The sequence below is a fragment of the Asterias amurensis genome, chromosome 20, assembly GCF_032118995.1.
Source record: "Asterias amurensis chromosome 20, ASM3211899v1".
NCBI classification, from domain to species: Eukaryota; Metazoa; Echinodermata; class Asteroidea; order Forcipulatida; family Asteriidae; genus Asterias; species Asterias amurensis.
Window position 1 is genome coordinate 5278949 of NC_092667.1, and position 18243 is coordinate 5297191.

General features: G+C 38.0%; 1 protein-coding gene across 3 annotated transcripts in view; it reads left to right on the forward strand.

Annotated features, from left to right (window-relative positions):
• LOC139952303 (uncharacterized) overlaps positions 1-18243 on the forward strand; it is a 66021-nt gene that overhangs the window by 34480 nt on the left and 13298 nt on the right. For all 3 annotated transcript variants that reach the window (XM_071951392.1, XM_071951393.1, XM_071951394.1), the window contains exons 5-18: positions 57-170; positions 1858-2061; positions 3538-3639; positions 6641-6841; positions 8536-8634; positions 9151-9252; positions 9786-9887; positions 11506-11604; positions 12837-12965; positions 13838-13966; positions 14207-14323; positions 15026-15124; positions 15828-16028; positions 16837-16935. In XM_071951392.1, the coding sequence (XP_071807493.1) occupies positions 57-170; positions 1858-2061; positions 3538-3639; positions 6641-6841; positions 8536-8634; positions 9151-9252; positions 9786-9887; positions 11506-11604; positions 12837-12965; positions 13838-13966; positions 14207-14323; positions 15026-15124; positions 15828-16028; positions 16837-16935 (1797 nt within the window). The remainder of the gene's footprint in view (positions 1-56; positions 171-1857; positions 2062-3537; positions 3640-6640; positions 6842-8535; positions 8635-9150; positions 9253-9785; positions 9888-11505; positions 11605-12836; positions 12966-13837; positions 13967-14206; positions 14324-15025; positions 15125-15827; positions 16029-16836; positions 16936-18243) is intronic.

Genomic DNA, 18243 nt, shown 5'->3' on the forward strand with positions numbered 1-18243 from the left:
ACATCAAATCTAGTTTTCTATTTATTGTTTTACAATACAACATTTTGTTTTGATAGCCTGACAGCCAGATGGCAATCCACATGGCATCGGGGAGGACTAGTGGTGGACTGCTGCAAGTACAACTACTGCTCAAGAGCTCTGGAAAGGATGCCAGGCTAGTTAAGGATGCTGTGAGTATATCATTTCACTTGTTCTGGTTGTGAAGCCAAGGACTCTGAACTTAAAGGCAGTGGCAGCTATTGGTAATTGTCAAAGACAAGCCTTCACAGTTGGTGTATCTCAACATATGCATACAATAACAAACCTGTGAAAATTTGAGCTCAATTGGTCATTGAAGTTGCGAGATAATAATGAAAAAAAAATAACCCTTGTCACTCGAAGTTGTGTGCGTTTAGATGGTTGATTACGAGACCTCTAGTTCTAAATCTGAGGTCTCGAAATCAAATTCGTGGAAATTTACTTCTTTCTCGAAAACTATGGCACTTCATAGAGAGCCGTTTCTCACAATGTTTTATACCATCAACCTCTCCCCATTACTCATTACCAAGTAAGGTTTTATGGCAATAATTATTTTGAGTAATTACCGATAGTGTCCACTGCCTTTAAGGGATGTACACATGTGTACTAGCTAAGAACCCCATAGAGAGAAGACACAGACGGAAATTTTAGTTTCAGATGTGGGCGAAAAAAAAACAGAGAATTTTTCCGGGGAAAACCCACGCAGTCATAGAAAATAGTGAAAAACCAGTTACCGTACTAATTTTTGATGACTTCGATGCACAAGCAAAAATGAATGAAATGCTCACTGAGCCATAAACTCCAACAGGAATTTAGTTTTATTTATTTTTCATTAAAATATGACATTTCAGACAGAAATATTTCAAGGGATGCTCTCTACTATTAACATTGGACTGTGTAAGTTTTATGTAATTCTGTGATCTTAGATGATTTGTTTTCTTACTTGTTCTGTAACGTTCCTTAAATATAGACACACTGTCATGACTCTCTCCACCAGTCTTTAAGGTGCAGTGGCACCAATTTCATATTGCTTCATAGTTCACATAAATAATTCAAGACATATAATGCATGAATAATGGAAAGTTTACAGCCTGCTCAAAGGATTATGCAAACTATAAAAGAGAATTAAAAAATACGCAACAAACTATTAAAAATGCTTTTTAAGCTACCCAAATAACTTAAAATGGCTGTGTTTGTTTAGTGCTATGCGTGGAGTGCGTACTTTATTAAAAATAGGCCTTATTGGTTTCAGTTAATATTTGGTGTCAGTTTTCATTTAGCATCTTGCATGATGCCAAGGGTAAGACGTTGTCTGGTGCTTTTTTATATTTTCATTCTAGTTTTACCAGTGTTTATTTTGAAGATTTTAGAGCAAATGATCGATCTGTTTCAAGATTTCTACAACAAAAATTGTGAAGTGTTGCCAGCCAAACCATTCAGGATCTTTAAAACCTAGTTCATATGTCATAAAGTGACGAGAAAGTAAGAAGGGAATTTATATGCGCCAAAATTATCCATTTCAAGCTTTTAAAGAAGACAAATATGGTGTTGACTGCCTAACTTCTTTGGACTTTTAAAGCCTGGTTTATACTTCAGTAAATTGTTGTAGTGTGGCGAATTCCTGACCACCAAAATTTGAGCCCGTTCTTACAAAAAAATGTACGCTCCATTCGCTTTTATGTGATGAAGGAACAAGTCTGTGACATGATTTTTTGCTCAATTGTCTGGGCTGGATAAACAACACAACCCCTCAGAGAGTTTGCTGTACTCTAAGAATGGACACTGTGAATCAGTTTTTACCTGGTCTCAATCAATCCTTTTGATTCTTTTTTTTTGCAGAATGGTTGCATCCCCCTCTTCCTTGCTGTTGAGGCAGGGAACATGTCCGTTGCTCGAGAGCTTCTAACCCACCAGCGGGAGGAACAACTGAAGGCGGTCCGCACGGATAACGGTGAAACTCCTCTCCATGTTGCCTGCAGGAAAAAGGATGTAGACATCTGTAAGATGCTTGTGGATTGCGGAGCAAACGTCAACATAAAAAATGTGAGTACTTTGTTCTTTGTATAAATAGTCAACTGCTTTTAGGACAAATATCTGCTCCTAGGTTAACACTTTGAAGGATAAGAAGGTACTATAAATAAAGAGTAAACTTGCGGGTACAACCGTGAGTGTTGGCTCTGAAAAGAGCCGGTTTGGTCTTGACGTTTCGAACAGTATACTCTGCTCGTCATCAGGAGAATGCTGGACTGCTGGCGGTGGTGGAGCTTAATAAGCGCTGGATGGATGAACAATTGAGCGTGGAAGGATGTGCCGTATTCTAAAATACTCTCAGAGAAAAAAAAGCCTTTGCATACCCCTTACCACCAATGGTTATTTTGATTGTCACTATCAAAAAAGGAGTTATAAACGAATAGAACATTCCCTTACAAAACACAGGCATCTGATTTCTCAGGATTTTACCTGATATCACGATTTTCTTTGAGTTGTCAAATTTTCGTGATACATAGAAATAAAGCATTCAGCAAAGGGATAAAGAAATAGTCTACAGTGTGTCCATAAGTCTGTAGATTTGGATTTCTGGTCATGCACAGAGTCTGTTTTATCCATAGTAAATATTTTCTTGCCTAAATCAATTTTGTCTGAATTTTGTAATAGTGTAATTTTTTCTACTTTTTAATCTCTGTATATTTTCCTGTAATACGGTAAGGTTAATTTTATTTGCAACCACATAAGGTTGGATTCATTATAAAAAAATACAACAACTTACAAAATACATCACAAAATATTACCTTAAAGGCAGTGGACACTATTGGTAATTACTCAAAATAATTATTGGCATAAAACCTTTCTTGGTGACAAGTTATGGGGAGAGGTTAATGGTATAAAACATTGTGAGAAATTGCTCCCTCTGAAGTGCCATAGTTTTGGAGAAAGAAGTAATTTACCTTGAATTTGATTTCGAGACCTCAGATTTAGAACTTGAGGTCTCGAAATCAACCATCTAAACGCACACAGTTTCGTGTGACAAGGGTTATTTTTCTTTTATTATTATCTCGCAACTTCGATGACTGATTGAGCTCAAATTTTCACAGGTTTGTTATTTTATGCATATGTTGAGATACACCATCTGTGAAGGCTAGTCTTTGACAATTACCAATAGTGTCCACTGCCTTTAAGTCGCCATGGGAATTTTGTTTTCAAAAACTTCAACCAAAAATGAATGACTGAATGAATGTGGGAGGTTCTGGGTCTGGAATAAGGGGTGACCTAGGCTGGCAAGCCAATTTCAAGAATGTGTACACTCGTCACATCTCACCCCTGAAAACATTAACTGGTTTCGTCCAAAATTGTAACCATTGAATTTGACAAAAATGTTTAATAATCACCGCTTGCAATTAGTTTGAAACCCAATGCGTCACCAAAATTATTTGTAAATTGTCTCCATTGTTTCTGTACACATTATAATCAAGTTGCCACTCGGCCGGACCCTGATTCCTATTTATTTGTTTTGTATTACAGGAAGAAGGGCATACTCCGCTTCACATCGCTGCATGGGCGGGGGAGGAACAAATATTAAAAACGCTCTACTTGGCCAAAGCAGATGCAAATATATTGGATAAGGTATTGTAAAAAATCTTCCTTTGATACAATTAAAGTCAGACAGCCCGATTTGGGGGCAAAAATGGTTAACAGCCTGATGTGTTGACCCTAGCAGAGTCTTTCTTGACCCTAGTAGAGTCTATTCTTGTTTAGCACATCACATCGTCTCAGTGCTATAAGGTCATTAAATGCATTTTCATACCTGTAGTAATAATGTACAAACTTGACAAATTTATCAAGTAAAAGTTTTTTTCTAGAAACTGTATGTTTGTTTTTGCCAACAATTAGTTAAGAGACCATGCTTGATTAATAAACTCAATTTACCAGGAGCTCCAAATTATGTAACAGCCATTTTATGAAATCTATGCAGAGTGCACTAAGGACCTTACAAAGCCAAAGATATTTCTTGCACGCTACGCGCAATGCATGAAATACTTGTAACAGGTGTACATACCAAATTGTTTGTGTGTGAGGTGACATAAAGTCAAGTTAGGACAAATATCTTATTTGTAATTTTTAATTAGCTAATACAAACCATTAACAGGTTTTATTGCGCCTCATACGAAAGATTATGTAGCAGTTACAGGTTTAATGGCTTCTGACTGGCGCCACCGAACAAAGATTTAAAGGCGTGGTAGTTGGTAGAGCGGCTGCACATTTATCCGAAGGTCGCAGATTCAAGTCCCTGTCTGGGCATTTTTTTCCAAAGCTCATTTCAAGCATTCGTCCTTCGGATGGGACGTAAAGCCGTTGGTCCCATGTGTTGTGTAAACGCATGTTAAAGAACCCAGTGCACTTATCGAAAAGAGAAGGGGTTCGCCCCGGTGTTCCTGGCTGGATTGGCAGCATATTGCGCCACAGCACCTTGTAAACCATTACATGGTGCTAAGGATTAGGTCTTATATCTCAAACTTCGTCCCACTCCTTGCAGTAATAATACCTGGCGCTTTGTATCCTTTGGCAAAAGGCGCGTTATTATTATTATTAAATATATTTAAACACTTACCGAGGCATTTTCCCTTGTGGTTTATTTATTGAGACTAAACTTTTCACAAAGGAAAGTTGGAATCTAGAAAAGGTTCTGAAGTGATATAGAATGACTATTTTGAGGTTCTTTCAATTTTAATGCAATAGAGAATTATGCGAAGTTTAAATTGGATGATTTTTTCTTGGAAATGGCATATTAGGGATCATACAAAATATTCTAGAGATAAACCAGAACAAAACATTCAAAATTAAATAAAAATATATTTGTAAAAAAAGAAAGTAAAAAGAAAAGCCAGATGGTCTGTGATAGAGCTCCATGACTTAAACATTTTTTTTCTTTCTTGTAGGTAATCAATTAGAAAAATAAGACTGAAATCAGTTTTGTGTCTTTCAATAAAATTATAAAGTGCTGGATAATTATTCCACAATCCGCCAGCCGTAATTCCTGTTGAGTTTTCCGACAACATGTCACAGGCTCTGCCTTTTGTGTTCACGAAATCTCGGTTCAACATCTTCACCATAAACCTTTGTATCGAAAGCCGTGAAGCGCGAGCCTTTTGAACCGTACTTAACTTTGTTCCGTGCCGAGTCCTTGGCGGCGACACAGAGAACTATGGATGGTTTCGATTGATGGCTACATGGCTGGAAGAAGACACAAAAGGGGAATATGTGCATCATTTAGTTTATACCAGTTACCATGGTTATCAGTGTCAATCAGAATAATGTGTATGATGCTATTGTCATGCTTTAAAGGCAGTGGACACTATTGGTAATTGTCAAAGACCAGTCTTCTCACTGGGTGTATCTCAACATATGCATAAAATAACAAACCTGGGAAAATTTGAGCTCAATCGATTGTCGAAGTTAAGAGAAAATAATGAAAGAAAAAAAAACCTTGTCACACGAAGTTGTGTGCTTTTAGATGGTTGATTTTGAGACCTCAAATTCTAAACTTGAGGTCTCGAAATCAAATTCGTGGAAAAATACTTCTCTCTCGAAAACTATGTCACTTCAGAGGGAGCAGTTTCTCACAGTGTTTTATACCATCAACCTCTCCCCATTAATCATTACCAAGTAAAGTTTTATGCTAATAATTATTTTGAGTAATTACCAACAGTGTCCACTGCCTTTAAGGGAAGGTATACGCTCGGTAATCTAATTGTCAAAGACAAGTATCCTACTTGGTGAATCCCAACATATGCTGAAAATAACAAACCTGTGAAAATTTGGGCTCAATGGGTCATCAAAGTCGCAAGAAAATAATGAAAGAAAAAACACCCTTGATGCACAAATTTGTGTGTTTTCAGATGCCAATAACAGGCTGCAGGACTTTTATTACTTGAGAGTGAGAAATTTCTCCTTTTTAGGAAACAGTTTCCTAAAACCTTTAATATCACTGCCAGTAACATCCTTGGTTTTACTTCAGACAATGTGCGACAAAAAGATTTCTGCTATAAATTTCGCTCACATGTGTGCTATTTTTAGAACATGCATTATAGAGCATGTTTTTAGAGCTTGCAAATTAAACATTTTTACCCTATTTTTAGCCTTCAAAATGTCAACTCTCTGTTACCATGGCAAAGGGCTTTATATGGATTTATTTGTTAACTTGCACTTCAAGTCCCTTCCACCAGCAAAGTAGAAGAAAATTAAATTTGATTTTACGTTGGACACATACATGTTAAGTATTTACATGAGATGAAACTTAAGATTTTCCGCTAGTCCACTAGGATTTTTCTATCAAAAATACTAGTTGCTATACATGTAGTAGCACTACCTAGCTGGTGCAGTTAGCTGCTAATTTATCATAGTGCGAACATTTTTAGAAGTTGCTCAACCTTGTCGAAACTGTCTGAAAGTCAAATAATTTCAGTGTTTCAGAAACACCACAAATGTCTGGTGGACTGATGGGTCGCGATATGCGGAAATTGATGTAAACAAAACATCAACAATTAATTGTGAAATTGTCTCTCTAGGAACTCAGTGATGATATTTTGTAAAAACCTTGATCAAGTTTTCATTTTCTCTCCTCTAGTTTGATCGTTCACCTCTCCACATCGCTGCTGAGAATGGCAACACAGGGACAGTGGAGTTACTGGTGGATAAATTCAAGGCCAACGTATCGGCAAGGACTAAGGACGGCAGTACCTTGATGCACGTTGCGTCCCAGTATGGTCACCCTGAGACTGCTCTAATGTTCCTTAAGAAAGGCGTACCACTTCACATGCCGAACAAGGTGCGTTCTCATTCCTTCCTCTTTGACGCGCCGACGGGTCAAATGCAAATTTCATTTCATGACTCGTGCACCAGTTTTAACAGCTATCCACAGTATGCCCTCAGGATAATGATCGGGGCCTGATTTCATGGCTCTGCTGAACACCCATTTCTGCGCTTATGGTCACCTTCTCGGCTTAAGCTCTGAATTTCTGCGCTAGCTGTGTAAGCTCGTGTTCTTTTTTTTTCAACCCCAAATCATTTATTATTTACCAAACTAGGGATATTTTGACAAAAAAGGAATACCGCCAACAGCTAGATACCTCAGTTGGTAGAGTGTCGGTACTTAAATTTAAATTCTTTCAAGTCCCGCTCTACCCCAAATCACTTAAACATTTACCCAATCAGTGTCCCTCGCGGTTCATTAGTTGTATACAATGCAATTTCCATATAATTATGAAACATGGCAATAAAATTTGCCGATCAAACAACTAATTAGCCGAAAGGGACCAATAAGAAATTGCCCGTTGACAACCTACACAAGAAAGAAACAAATTAAACTATTACCGTGGTAACATCAGTTCCTCTCCACTGATCGCCTGTTGTTATCCGGCGAGTCAAACTGATTACGATTAATACATCTACGAGCCAGAACGTCAGACCTGTGGCATCAACAATGCGTTTCCATGACTACCTGGTATTTACAAGAGCTGAAATTGCTCCGTAATGAAAAAGTGAACACGTATTATTATTACTATTATTATTAATTTTGTCCGAGTAAGTGCAGTCGTTTAAAATTGATGTCCATAATACAATGCAATGTGGTCAGATTGTAATAATTATAATAAACTTTTCTCTTTTTTATTTTATGTAATTTTTTTTACGACTTCCTAAAAGGTTTTCAAATAATACCTTCCATTACTTAGTCGATCCCTCAGTTATTTAATTATTTTTTTTCCCACCAATTTCCGACCATCTCCATTTCGCTAGTCCATGAACACTTTTCTTCAAATTTCTTTGTTTCTATTATTCTGTTTATCCTTTCAACTGTACGCTTCTACCTAGACTGATAGGCATGGCCAAACAAACAACCTAGTTTCGTCAGTTCATGCTCACACGCCATGACAGGGGGGGGGGGCCTGCCTTTTATACTATGGCTACCTTTTGCGTTGCTATTGTTCTTTTTTTGCTGATGCGATTGCCATTTATTGATACCCGTTTTTGCTGTTCATTCATCAATCCCATTCTTTGCAGTTGACTGCCTGATCGATTTTGGTTTCAGCAAAAAAATGGCTTTAGAATAAGCCATTACAAGTAATACCTTGGCCCAATTTCAGAGAGCTGCTTAAGCACAACAAAATTATGCTTACCAGAGTAAGGTTACCAGCCAAAATACTATGTAACATGCACAAATTGTGACTGGCACCCCCTAACAAAGATGTTACAAAATAGGGAGATGACATAGAGCTAGATAGAGCGCTTGCGCTTTAATCTGGAGGTCGTTGGTTCAAATACTGCTCTAGTAAATTGTTCTTTCTTCATCCCCAAATCGTTGAACATTTGTTTCCCTTGTGGTCATGCTATTTGCCAAACATTTCTTTCCTATTCTTCCTGTTTAAGTGCTAATTGTGATGTTGGTTATGTCATAATTGAATAATAAAAATTAAAAGCATGAACGGCAAATCATTCGTGTTTGTATATGTTTTGTTCTTCCAGGCGGGTGCCGTTTGTCTACATGCAGCAGCCAAGCGAGGTCACGTAGCAGTGGTCAAGTCACTACTTACTAAGGGTTCCCTAGTTGATGCAACTACAAAGGTATACCTCATTGCAAAGGTTGTGGGTTTCGAATCCCACCCAAGTAATATGCCTGGGATTTTTTTCAAAGAACTCGGGAAAGTACTAAGAAAACAGTGCTAACTAACACACATCGGTGGGTACAACCATAATGTCTCATTTGTACACAGTTCTTGTGCATTTAAATGGATCCAAGTGTTTTCTGATTCACGAAGAAGCCAGCAGACAAAATCTTTTCCTGAAGTAAATTGTTTTATTATTTTATACCAGTCTTAGTAGTGTAACTGGTACTACTACTCGCACTTTGAGTTATCTGGTTGGTACTGTACCAGACAATATCAGCCTCTAGTCATGCTAGTTGACAAAAATGGGCCTTGTTTGAATTTGGCCTTCGGTGAGGTTTGCGGTAGCACCATGTGTTAATCTCTTTTTGAGTTCTGAAAAATAACTGTGGTTGACAACTCAAAGTTTCTATCAGTATTCTCTGATCGTCTTCAGGAGAACTTTGCCTTATATGTCTTTTCCCTTTACTTTTAGGATAACTACACAGCATTACACATTGCAGTTCAGCATTGCAAGCCACTAGTAGTACAGACACTGTTGGGGCATGGGGCACAAGTGCAACTCAAAGGAGGGAAGGTAAGTCTGATTTGAGCTTAGTTGGTCGTCTTAGTTGTACATTTGTAAGAAAATAATGCAAACCCCCTTGTTGCACAAATTTGTGTGCTTTCAGATGCCTAAAATGTCTAAATGCCTTTTCTTTGTCGGTTCAAGCTTTTTGCATTTGCTTTTGTGGTTTTAATGTGGTCTTGTTTTTGTAGCTTTTCTTGTAATCTTTTGAACAATTATATATATATATTGTTACCTAAATGAATAAAAAGAATTACTTGTAAATGTACTTTTTGGCCTGCGTGGCCGCCAGTGCAATTAATAAATACATCAGAATAATAAAAGGGCTTCAAACCGGAAGTATTTTAATATTTTAGTGAAAACGGTTTCTCACAGTGTTTTATACTATCAACAGCTCTCCATTGCTCGTTACCAAGTAAGTTTAATATTGACAACTATTTGTTTAAGTAATTAGTTGTGTCTTGTGCCTTGAATCTAATGTTACCTGAGCAAACCATTATTTCTGGCCTCTAAGTTTACTCCTTAATTACCTCTTTATTTAGGCGGAGGAAACTCCATTACATATAGCGGCACGCATCAAGGAGGGGGAGAAAGTAGCAGAGATGCTCTTGAAGAGCGGGGCAGAGGTCAACGCAGTCATGGGGGTAAGGTCATTCAACATTTTATTCAGCTGGTCTTCACTTTTATACAGAGTTACTGAATTCATAAAGCCTGTCAGCACAGAAACTTGCTTAGCACAAGCAAACCTTTGCTTTGCAAAAATAGGTTACTAGCCAGAATGCCATACAGTTACCATTGATGTTACTGGTACCGCGGTCATTTCTTGCTTAGCCAAGAAACTCTGCTGCCACCAAGCGTCCCAAAAGTTTTCCATTTGCACAAGCCTTAGTTTACTGAGCAGGGCCAAATTTCATAATGGTGGTAAGAAGAAATTCTGCTCATCAAGTTTCTTACACTGACATACACTGTACCTGGTAAAATCCATTTTTTTTTTCGGTCATGTGCGTACGCTCAGAACTACGTAAACAATGGAAATTTACCAGGCAAGTCTGCTGCCCCCTAGCGCCCCAAAGTCTCCCATTGCTGTCACTCTTGTTTCAAGAAGATCTAAGAAACATGGCAGTATCACACCGTTATTTAAGGGACTCCAATTGGAGTTTTAGCATAGTGGTATCTCGCCTCGCCTTCCACCTCTAGGACCCTGGTTCGAATCACGCAAGGGGCAATAGGTAGATTGGGTTTTTAGTCCCTACCTGACTGCCTGGGTTTTCCCACAATGTTCCCATTAATGGTTCATGAACATTAGTTTTATAATCACGCCGCCATTTACTAATTCCTGAAGCCATTTCAAACCCCCTAGGGGAGTATACAGTCTCCACTGCCCTGGCAGGTACCCATTTACTCCCGGCTGATGAGAAGCAATTAAAGTTAGTTGCTTGTTGAAGGACACAAGTGTCATGCCTGGACTTCAAACGAACACCCTGATAACGTAACTAATCCATTGCACTAGACAAAGGCAAAAAAATGACAAGGGACCAATTTTATAAAACTGTTGAGCAGAAAACACTGCAAATGTCTCTTAGATTAGGGAGGAAACCCCAGAGAAAACTCCAGCCTGGAACAAACGAAAAAACACCTTTGTTGCACAAATTGGTGTGCTATCTGATAAAAGAAGGCTTCAGGCCTGAAGTCTTTTAGTATTTGAGTCAGAAATTCCCTCTTTCTCAAAAACTACATTACTTCAGAAGGAACCGATTTTCACAATGTGTTATACTACCAACAGCTCTCCATTGCTCGTTATCAAGTAAGTTTTTACGCTAACAATTATTCCTAGTAATAATAATAATAATAATAATAATAATAATAATAATAATAATAATAATAACAATAATAACAATAATAATAATAATAATAATAAGCATTTATATAGCGCCATCTATCCAGAGAACTAATCCGAGGCGCTGGAGAGGAAAAGAAACCGAAACAAAGAAGTTTATACAAAGAAAAAGGATCAAAAGAGTGCCTAGTTAAAGTGACTTAGGAAACAAATAGGTTTTAATAACCAACAGTGTCCAGTACCTTTAAACGCAATTTTTTCAACATGATATTATTACAGACAGAGGTATTGCTCTGGAGGAATTGCACTCAGATGCAATTTATGATCAGTGCACTTTCAGACTGTGATGTGATATTAATCAGTTTGTTCTAATCAGCGACCCTCTCATAAATTTGATCACTGAATGTTTGTCTTTGATATTACAGAATGGCGAGACAGCTATGCACACAGCGGCTAGGCACGGTCATCTGCTCATGGTACAAGCATTATTGGAGGAAGGAGGGGATCCTGTCTGCCAGTCTAAGGTACATAGGAAAGGAAATAATCAACTTGGCGTCATAATTATCATGGAATGTCGCCAACATGAAATCAGACTTTCTGCTTCTACTCAGATATACACTCTTGCCTTGTTGAGTTGTTATGAATGTTATGGCTTCTGAATAGCACCTCGAACAAAGCTATTGACAAAATAGGTCGACTGCCAACATAGGGCTAGATAGCCCAGTTGGTAGAGCGCCGGCACGTTAATCTGGAGGTCATTGGTTCGTGTCCCACTCTAGTCAATTTTTCTTTGTTCAACCCCCAAAAATCATTAAAAAATTTACCCAGTCAGTTTCCCTTGTGGTTTATTTTGAATTTTATAATCAGTGTACTTTTGCCTTGAAAATTATCATCTAGTGGTTTTTAATTACCAATCCTTTAGACCGTGTACACTTTGTGTACGAAAAAGAGTGATTGTCGGCACATTCCATGGTGGACCTCTGTTAAAGGGTCTATGTACTTTTTGTAGGATAAAATACAGAATCTCCACAGATTTACATTAAACTTACACAGTTTGAAGATAATGATAGTAGAAAGCTTCTCTGAAAATACTATTTGCTGAGGTGCTGTACTTTTTGAGAAATGAGTAAAACAAGGTCATGAAAATAATTTTTGTCTCAGTGATCATGAGACGAAAATCATCTTAGCATGTAAAAACATATTTTCATTACATTGTTTTACTCATTTTTCAAAAACTACAGCACATCAGCAACTAATGTTTTAAGGTTAACTTTCTCCTATCATTATCTTCAAACAGTGTAAGTTTAATGTAAATCTGTGGACATTGTGTTTTGTGTTACAAAAAGTACCTGGTTAAAGACAGTGGACACTATTGGTAATTGTCAAAGACCAGTCTTCTCACTTGGTGTATCTCATCATATGCATAAAATAACAAACCTGTGAAAATTTCAGCTCAATCGGTCATCGAAGTTGCGAGATAATAATGAAAGAAAAAACACCATTGTCACACGAAGTTGTGTGCGTTTAGATGGTTGATTTTGAGACCTCAAGTTCTAAATATGAGGTCTCGAAATCAAATTCGTGGAAAATTACTTCTTTCTCGAAAACTGTGTCACTTCAGAGGGAGCCGTTTCTCACCAACCTCTCCCCATTACTCGTCACCAAGAAAGGTTTTATGCTAATAATTATTTTGAGAAATTACCAATAGTGTCCACTGCCTTTAACAAACATGTCTATTTTTTATTTCTTTGTATAGTCAGCTGAGAATCCTCTCCACATTGCAGTCCGCCACGCTCACTTCCCGATAGTCAAAGAGATCCTTCAGTTTCTACACAATGAGATGTCCAGATTGGATGCTGTCATGGCTGTCAATGAACAGAGCTCGGTAAGTAACCAGGGGTCGATTTCACAAAGAGTTAGGACTAGTCCAAACTTAGGACTAGTCCTAGGAGATATACAAATTGCATGGATAGTCCGAAGTTAAGATGAGTAACTGGTCCTAACTCGAGATAAGACTTAGGGGACCTTTGGGACCAAGTGCAAAACATAGTTAACAGGCTGATGTTTTGAGAGTTCCAAAGTTTGGGGGCGGCACTAGAGAAAGTCCTTGAATCGAAAGATTTAGTACGTAAGGATGGTATGGTGAGGAGATGTTGTGATGAAGAACGGAGTGGACGGGCTGGTACATATGGGATGATGAGATCGGGGCCCAATTACATGGCTCTGCTTACCGCCGAATTCTGCACTTACGAACATTCCCCGCTTACGTGCAAGCGCCGAATTTCTGCGCTAGCCTTGTAAGCGTAGAATACCTAGTAATGTGGAGTACCCTCTCGCAGAAGCCCACATTCGCCGCTAACCCGTGAAATACGCTTGCCGTAAGCACAGAATTTCCTGCTTCCGTAAGCGCCGAATCTGTACTTACGGTAAGCAGAGCCATGCAATTGGGCCCAGAATTGCTTTAAAAGTAGTGATGAGGAAATGACTGGCACGGTCTGTTGTTATAAGTTATCACACAAGCGCGAGTGGAATACTGAAAAATATAGCGCTTCTGCTATATTTGCCGTATTTCGATGAGCGCGCGTGTGATAATGTATTTATCTTCAAGCAAACTTGGCGCGTGACATAGAACACACAAGACGCATGGTAGTTATATTAGCCGTGCAATATAGGTTTTTATCACCACTTCATTCTGCTAATCTGATTGGAGGATTAGCGCGTACTTGAAGATAATATTCCATCTTGTGTATTGTTTAGGAGGGGGAGACACCACTTCACTACGCTGCTGAGATTACTAAAGAGATGATTCACTACCCTACTGAAGATACAGACATCATGGACTTATTGCTACAGTATGATGCAGACATTAACCTAGTCACCAAGCTGGTATGTACACCCCCTTCTTAAAGGATTTAAGTACTTTTTCAAAATGTGCTTAGATTTACATTAAACTTACTGGGTTTGAAGATGGGGTTTGAAGGTGGGATTCAAACCTAGTGTCATACCAACTAGACCAATGAGATTGTCCGGCAGCTAGACAAGTTCGTATAGGTAAAACACAAAATGAATATTCTTTATCGTGGATGCAAATTTAACATCTGATAATCATTGTTAATTCGATTGCAGACTCAAGAATCGTCTCTCCACTACTGCGCCCGGGCCGGCAATATTGACATCATGATCAAGATGATCAACCACCTCGGCCCGAACCGAACACAGCTAGCTGTCAACAGACAGAGCAAGGTAAACAGTTGTTTACAATAATCTGATGTCTCTGCTACTCATTGTAGGATTCAAACTAGATTGTTGACAACGGTCTCGCTCAGTGGTCTAGCATTGTCTAGTGATCAAAACATCTTTTAATCAATTTCATAAACCAGAGGATAATAAAAAATAATTAAAAAAATTAAAATAATTTTTTTTAAATAAATTTCATAACCAATTTCATAAAGCTGTTAAGCAGAACATTGCTTTTGTCTAACTTTTTATATGAATTTTTTTAAGGCTCATTTGTGATGCACAAGGGTTTTTCCCCATGTTAGCTGTATATTACTGGTATTATGGTGTGTCTTGGCTGAGGGGTTTAGAGCATCAAACTCAAGTTCTGATGGTTGAGTCATCAAAGTTTGGGTTCGAATCCCAGTCATGACACTTGTGTCCTTTAGCAAGACACTTAAATCAACAACTTCTCTCCACCCAGGGGTAAATGGGTTCATAGGAGGTCAGAGATTGTTCTTTTGATTGATTTAGCTCGGTGCATTACATATTTGGCAGCACAGGCTGTGTACTCCCCAGGGAGCTGAGATGGTTTAAGGAATGTAACAAAAGGCCCAGTGACCAGGGGTATTAATGTACGAGCGCCATGAGTGTCACTGAGTGACGGATTGGAGCGCTCTGTAAGAAGCCACTTTTATTTATATTTATTATTATTTATTTCTCTGATAGAACGGTTGGTCTCCACTCTTGGTTGCTAGCGAAGAAGGCCATGTTAAAATCGTCAAACTGTTACTACAGAGCAATGCAAGAGTTGACGTATTTGATGAAGTAAGTGTCTTTGCTTATTGTAATTTTGTTTGTGCTGTTGTCTTTATTTAATTTAGCTGTTTTTTCTATTTTTAATATTAATCAATATGTTAATATAAATATGTTTTTATATTTAATACAATTTTTAAATGTTAATGTGTTTGTAGTTGCTGGGCACCTCTGAAAAACAGTGTTTTAATGAGAGGTTTCCCCAGGGTAAAGAAGAAATAAATAAATAAATAAATAAAATTGATGGTGGGAGTATAATCAGGTGAGGTTAACGGTAGCACCATGTGTGAATCTCTGAGTAGTGTTGGTTTCAAAAAGAACCGTTGGTTCTGGAGTTGTCAATCAGTGGTTCTTTTCAGAATTAACACTTCCAAAAAAATTTGGTGCTACCACAAACCTCACGGCGCTCTTGTTTTTGACTGTCCCCCTTTTTTTTATAAAAAAAAAAAAACACCCTGCAGTTTTATGTCATTTTCCTCCAAAAGTATTCAATTTTTTATTCAACTCTATCCAGGGACGAGAAATTTTAACTTTATCATTTTAAAGGGATGCAGTTTTTTACTTCAAATATCAAGTAATAAACAGCAAGGGTAGCTGACTGTACATGTATTCATTATTTTCATCCAGTCAGCTACCCCTTGTTGTTTATAACTTAAAAATGATTAATGTTATAGTTTAAAAAAGACAAAAATCTTCCCTTTTTTGCATTTGACAGCACGGCAAAGCAGCCCTTCATCTTGCCTCGGAGAACGGCCACAAAGAAGTTGCAGATATCCTGCTGTGGCATAAGGCGTTCGTGAACGCCAAGTCCAAGCTAGGCATCACACCCCTACATCTAGCGGCCCAGAATGGTCATAATGATCTCATTAAACTACTTGTCTCCACACACAGTGCAACCATCGATGCCCTGTCACTGGTGAGTGCAGTCAAACCTTAACAGCCCCTAAATTCTATTACAGAAAATTTGTCACCTCCGATACCTACAAATGCATTTACAATGCGCAAGCGCAAGCGACTCCCCTGAACAAAAACAAAGCACCCCTCCTTGCACTGCAGGTCTTGTGTGTACACACAAATAACGTCCTACTTTTTACAGCACCCATAGTGTCAAGTCGTTTTTTCCCAAGCTCTCTGAAAACAATGTAGCGTTACACACTATATAGGCAAGCAGTTGCGTTTCTAAAGTCCTAGTCAGGAAGCTGTCTGACTTTGTGGGATCGGCCACTACAAGTCCAAACAGCAAGTGCTTACCATAAATAGGCCATGCAATCAAACAATCACTCAAAATTTATAAAGCGCTTAAATCAAAGGTTTTCTCAAAGGCGCTTCGCCGTCACGCAGAAAGAAAAAGTCATTGATGGTAGGCCTCCTTAAACAAGGTGGCTTTCAGAAGTGTCGTGAATGTTTTGAAATATGTTGTGTCCCTGGTAAGCTTCTGAAGTTTGTTCCAGAGTTTGGGCACACCAATCTTATATGAGACAATCTTTTAACGGTAATAATAGTTTGGGTTTGAACAAAGAAAAATTGACTGGAGCGGGAGTTGCACCAATGACCTTCGTGTTGACGTAGCAATTGTGAGATGACACGGAGTGATGATGATGATCACAACCCTTCATTTGAAAGCTGAGAACCCGCTTTAAACATTGCATCACCCGCCTCACACTAAGTATTGTTGGTTGTAAGATTTTACAATAGCGTCAACTTTCTTTTGCTTCCTTCCACAGGCTAAGAAGACTCCTCTACACCAAGCAGCTCAAAATGGCCAACTCGAAGTCTGTGAGACCATGCTGCAACTGAAGGCGGACTCCAACGCCACGGACATGGTAAACATTTCTTCTTTAAGATACTACCATTTTGTTTTCCCCAACCAGACAGGTCAATGAGATGAAATTGAGGCTTGAAGGTGAAAACAGGCTGACGACTTAAATATCCATATTGCTTCCAGTTTTGTCGTATCTTGTATAGCTATTTTCTATAGCTAAACAAAATTCGCACTCAGTTAACCGACTTGGACTGGAAATATGGCTCCTGTTGGGTCCAGCTTAAATTAAAAAAATAATTTTGCACATAATAAGTTGAAAATTGTTACAATGCATACGTTTAATGTTTTTCTCAATGTACGCAGGTTCAGGGGCCAGTTATTTGCAAGTTTTGATTGAAGCATACAAGCATTAACACAATATATGCTGGTTCAAGGGCCAGTTATAGTTACAGGTTCTAAAATAAGATTTTAGCCTTCGAGAAAGACTCTGCTAGGGTCGAAACGTCAGGCCACTAACTATTTTTTGCAGGTTCTAAAATAAGAAGGAACCCAGAAGTAGGAATTTTAAAAAAAAATTTACATTCATCCAATCCTACCCCTGTGTATGATTCATTGAATATCGTTGTGCTGTCCATCACATTTGTTTATTGATTTATTCTGTAATTTAATTGTAAACTTAACCGTCCATCCTAAACAATTGCTGATCCCTCATCTACATTTCATCATCGTCTTCGTCTAGGCCAAATTGGTTGATAGTGTAAGTACAACCATAGGAGCTATGAGTCAGTTGTTTTCCTTTGTTGTCAACCCGTCTGTAATTTGTTACTTTGTTAAATCCTTGATTTCTGTTCTTTGGTCGTTTTTGTTTTGTTTCTATTATCCTCTACTTTTTATGTTTTCTGCCCTTTGTTCTGCCCTTTGTTCTGCCATTTGTTCTCTGTTATCCTCTACTTTTTTGTTGCTATTTTTCATTGTTTTCTGCTTTCTGTTCTTTTTAATTGTTCCTCTTTTGCTGTTATTTTCTCCTTTTCATTGTGTTCTGCTTTTTGTACATTTTTGTTTCTATTATGTTCTACTTTTTATTGTTTTCTGCTTCGTTCTCTTTGTTATGTTCTTTTCTCAATGATCCGATCCTTCTGGACAGTTTTTACTTTATTTTTGTTGTCGATTACTCCCCTTTGTTTCCTCTTTAAAGATGCATCATACCTTCCTTTGTAGTTATTGTCTTTCCACTTATTATTATAGCTTTTAAATTTTGTCTCTTCCTGTAAATGTATAGAATTTCTTTATCAACTTAATATTGTTTTCATGCCACTCTTTTCTTCCCTTCTTAATTGTGTCTCTTTGTGTTCATGTTGTGTGCACATTG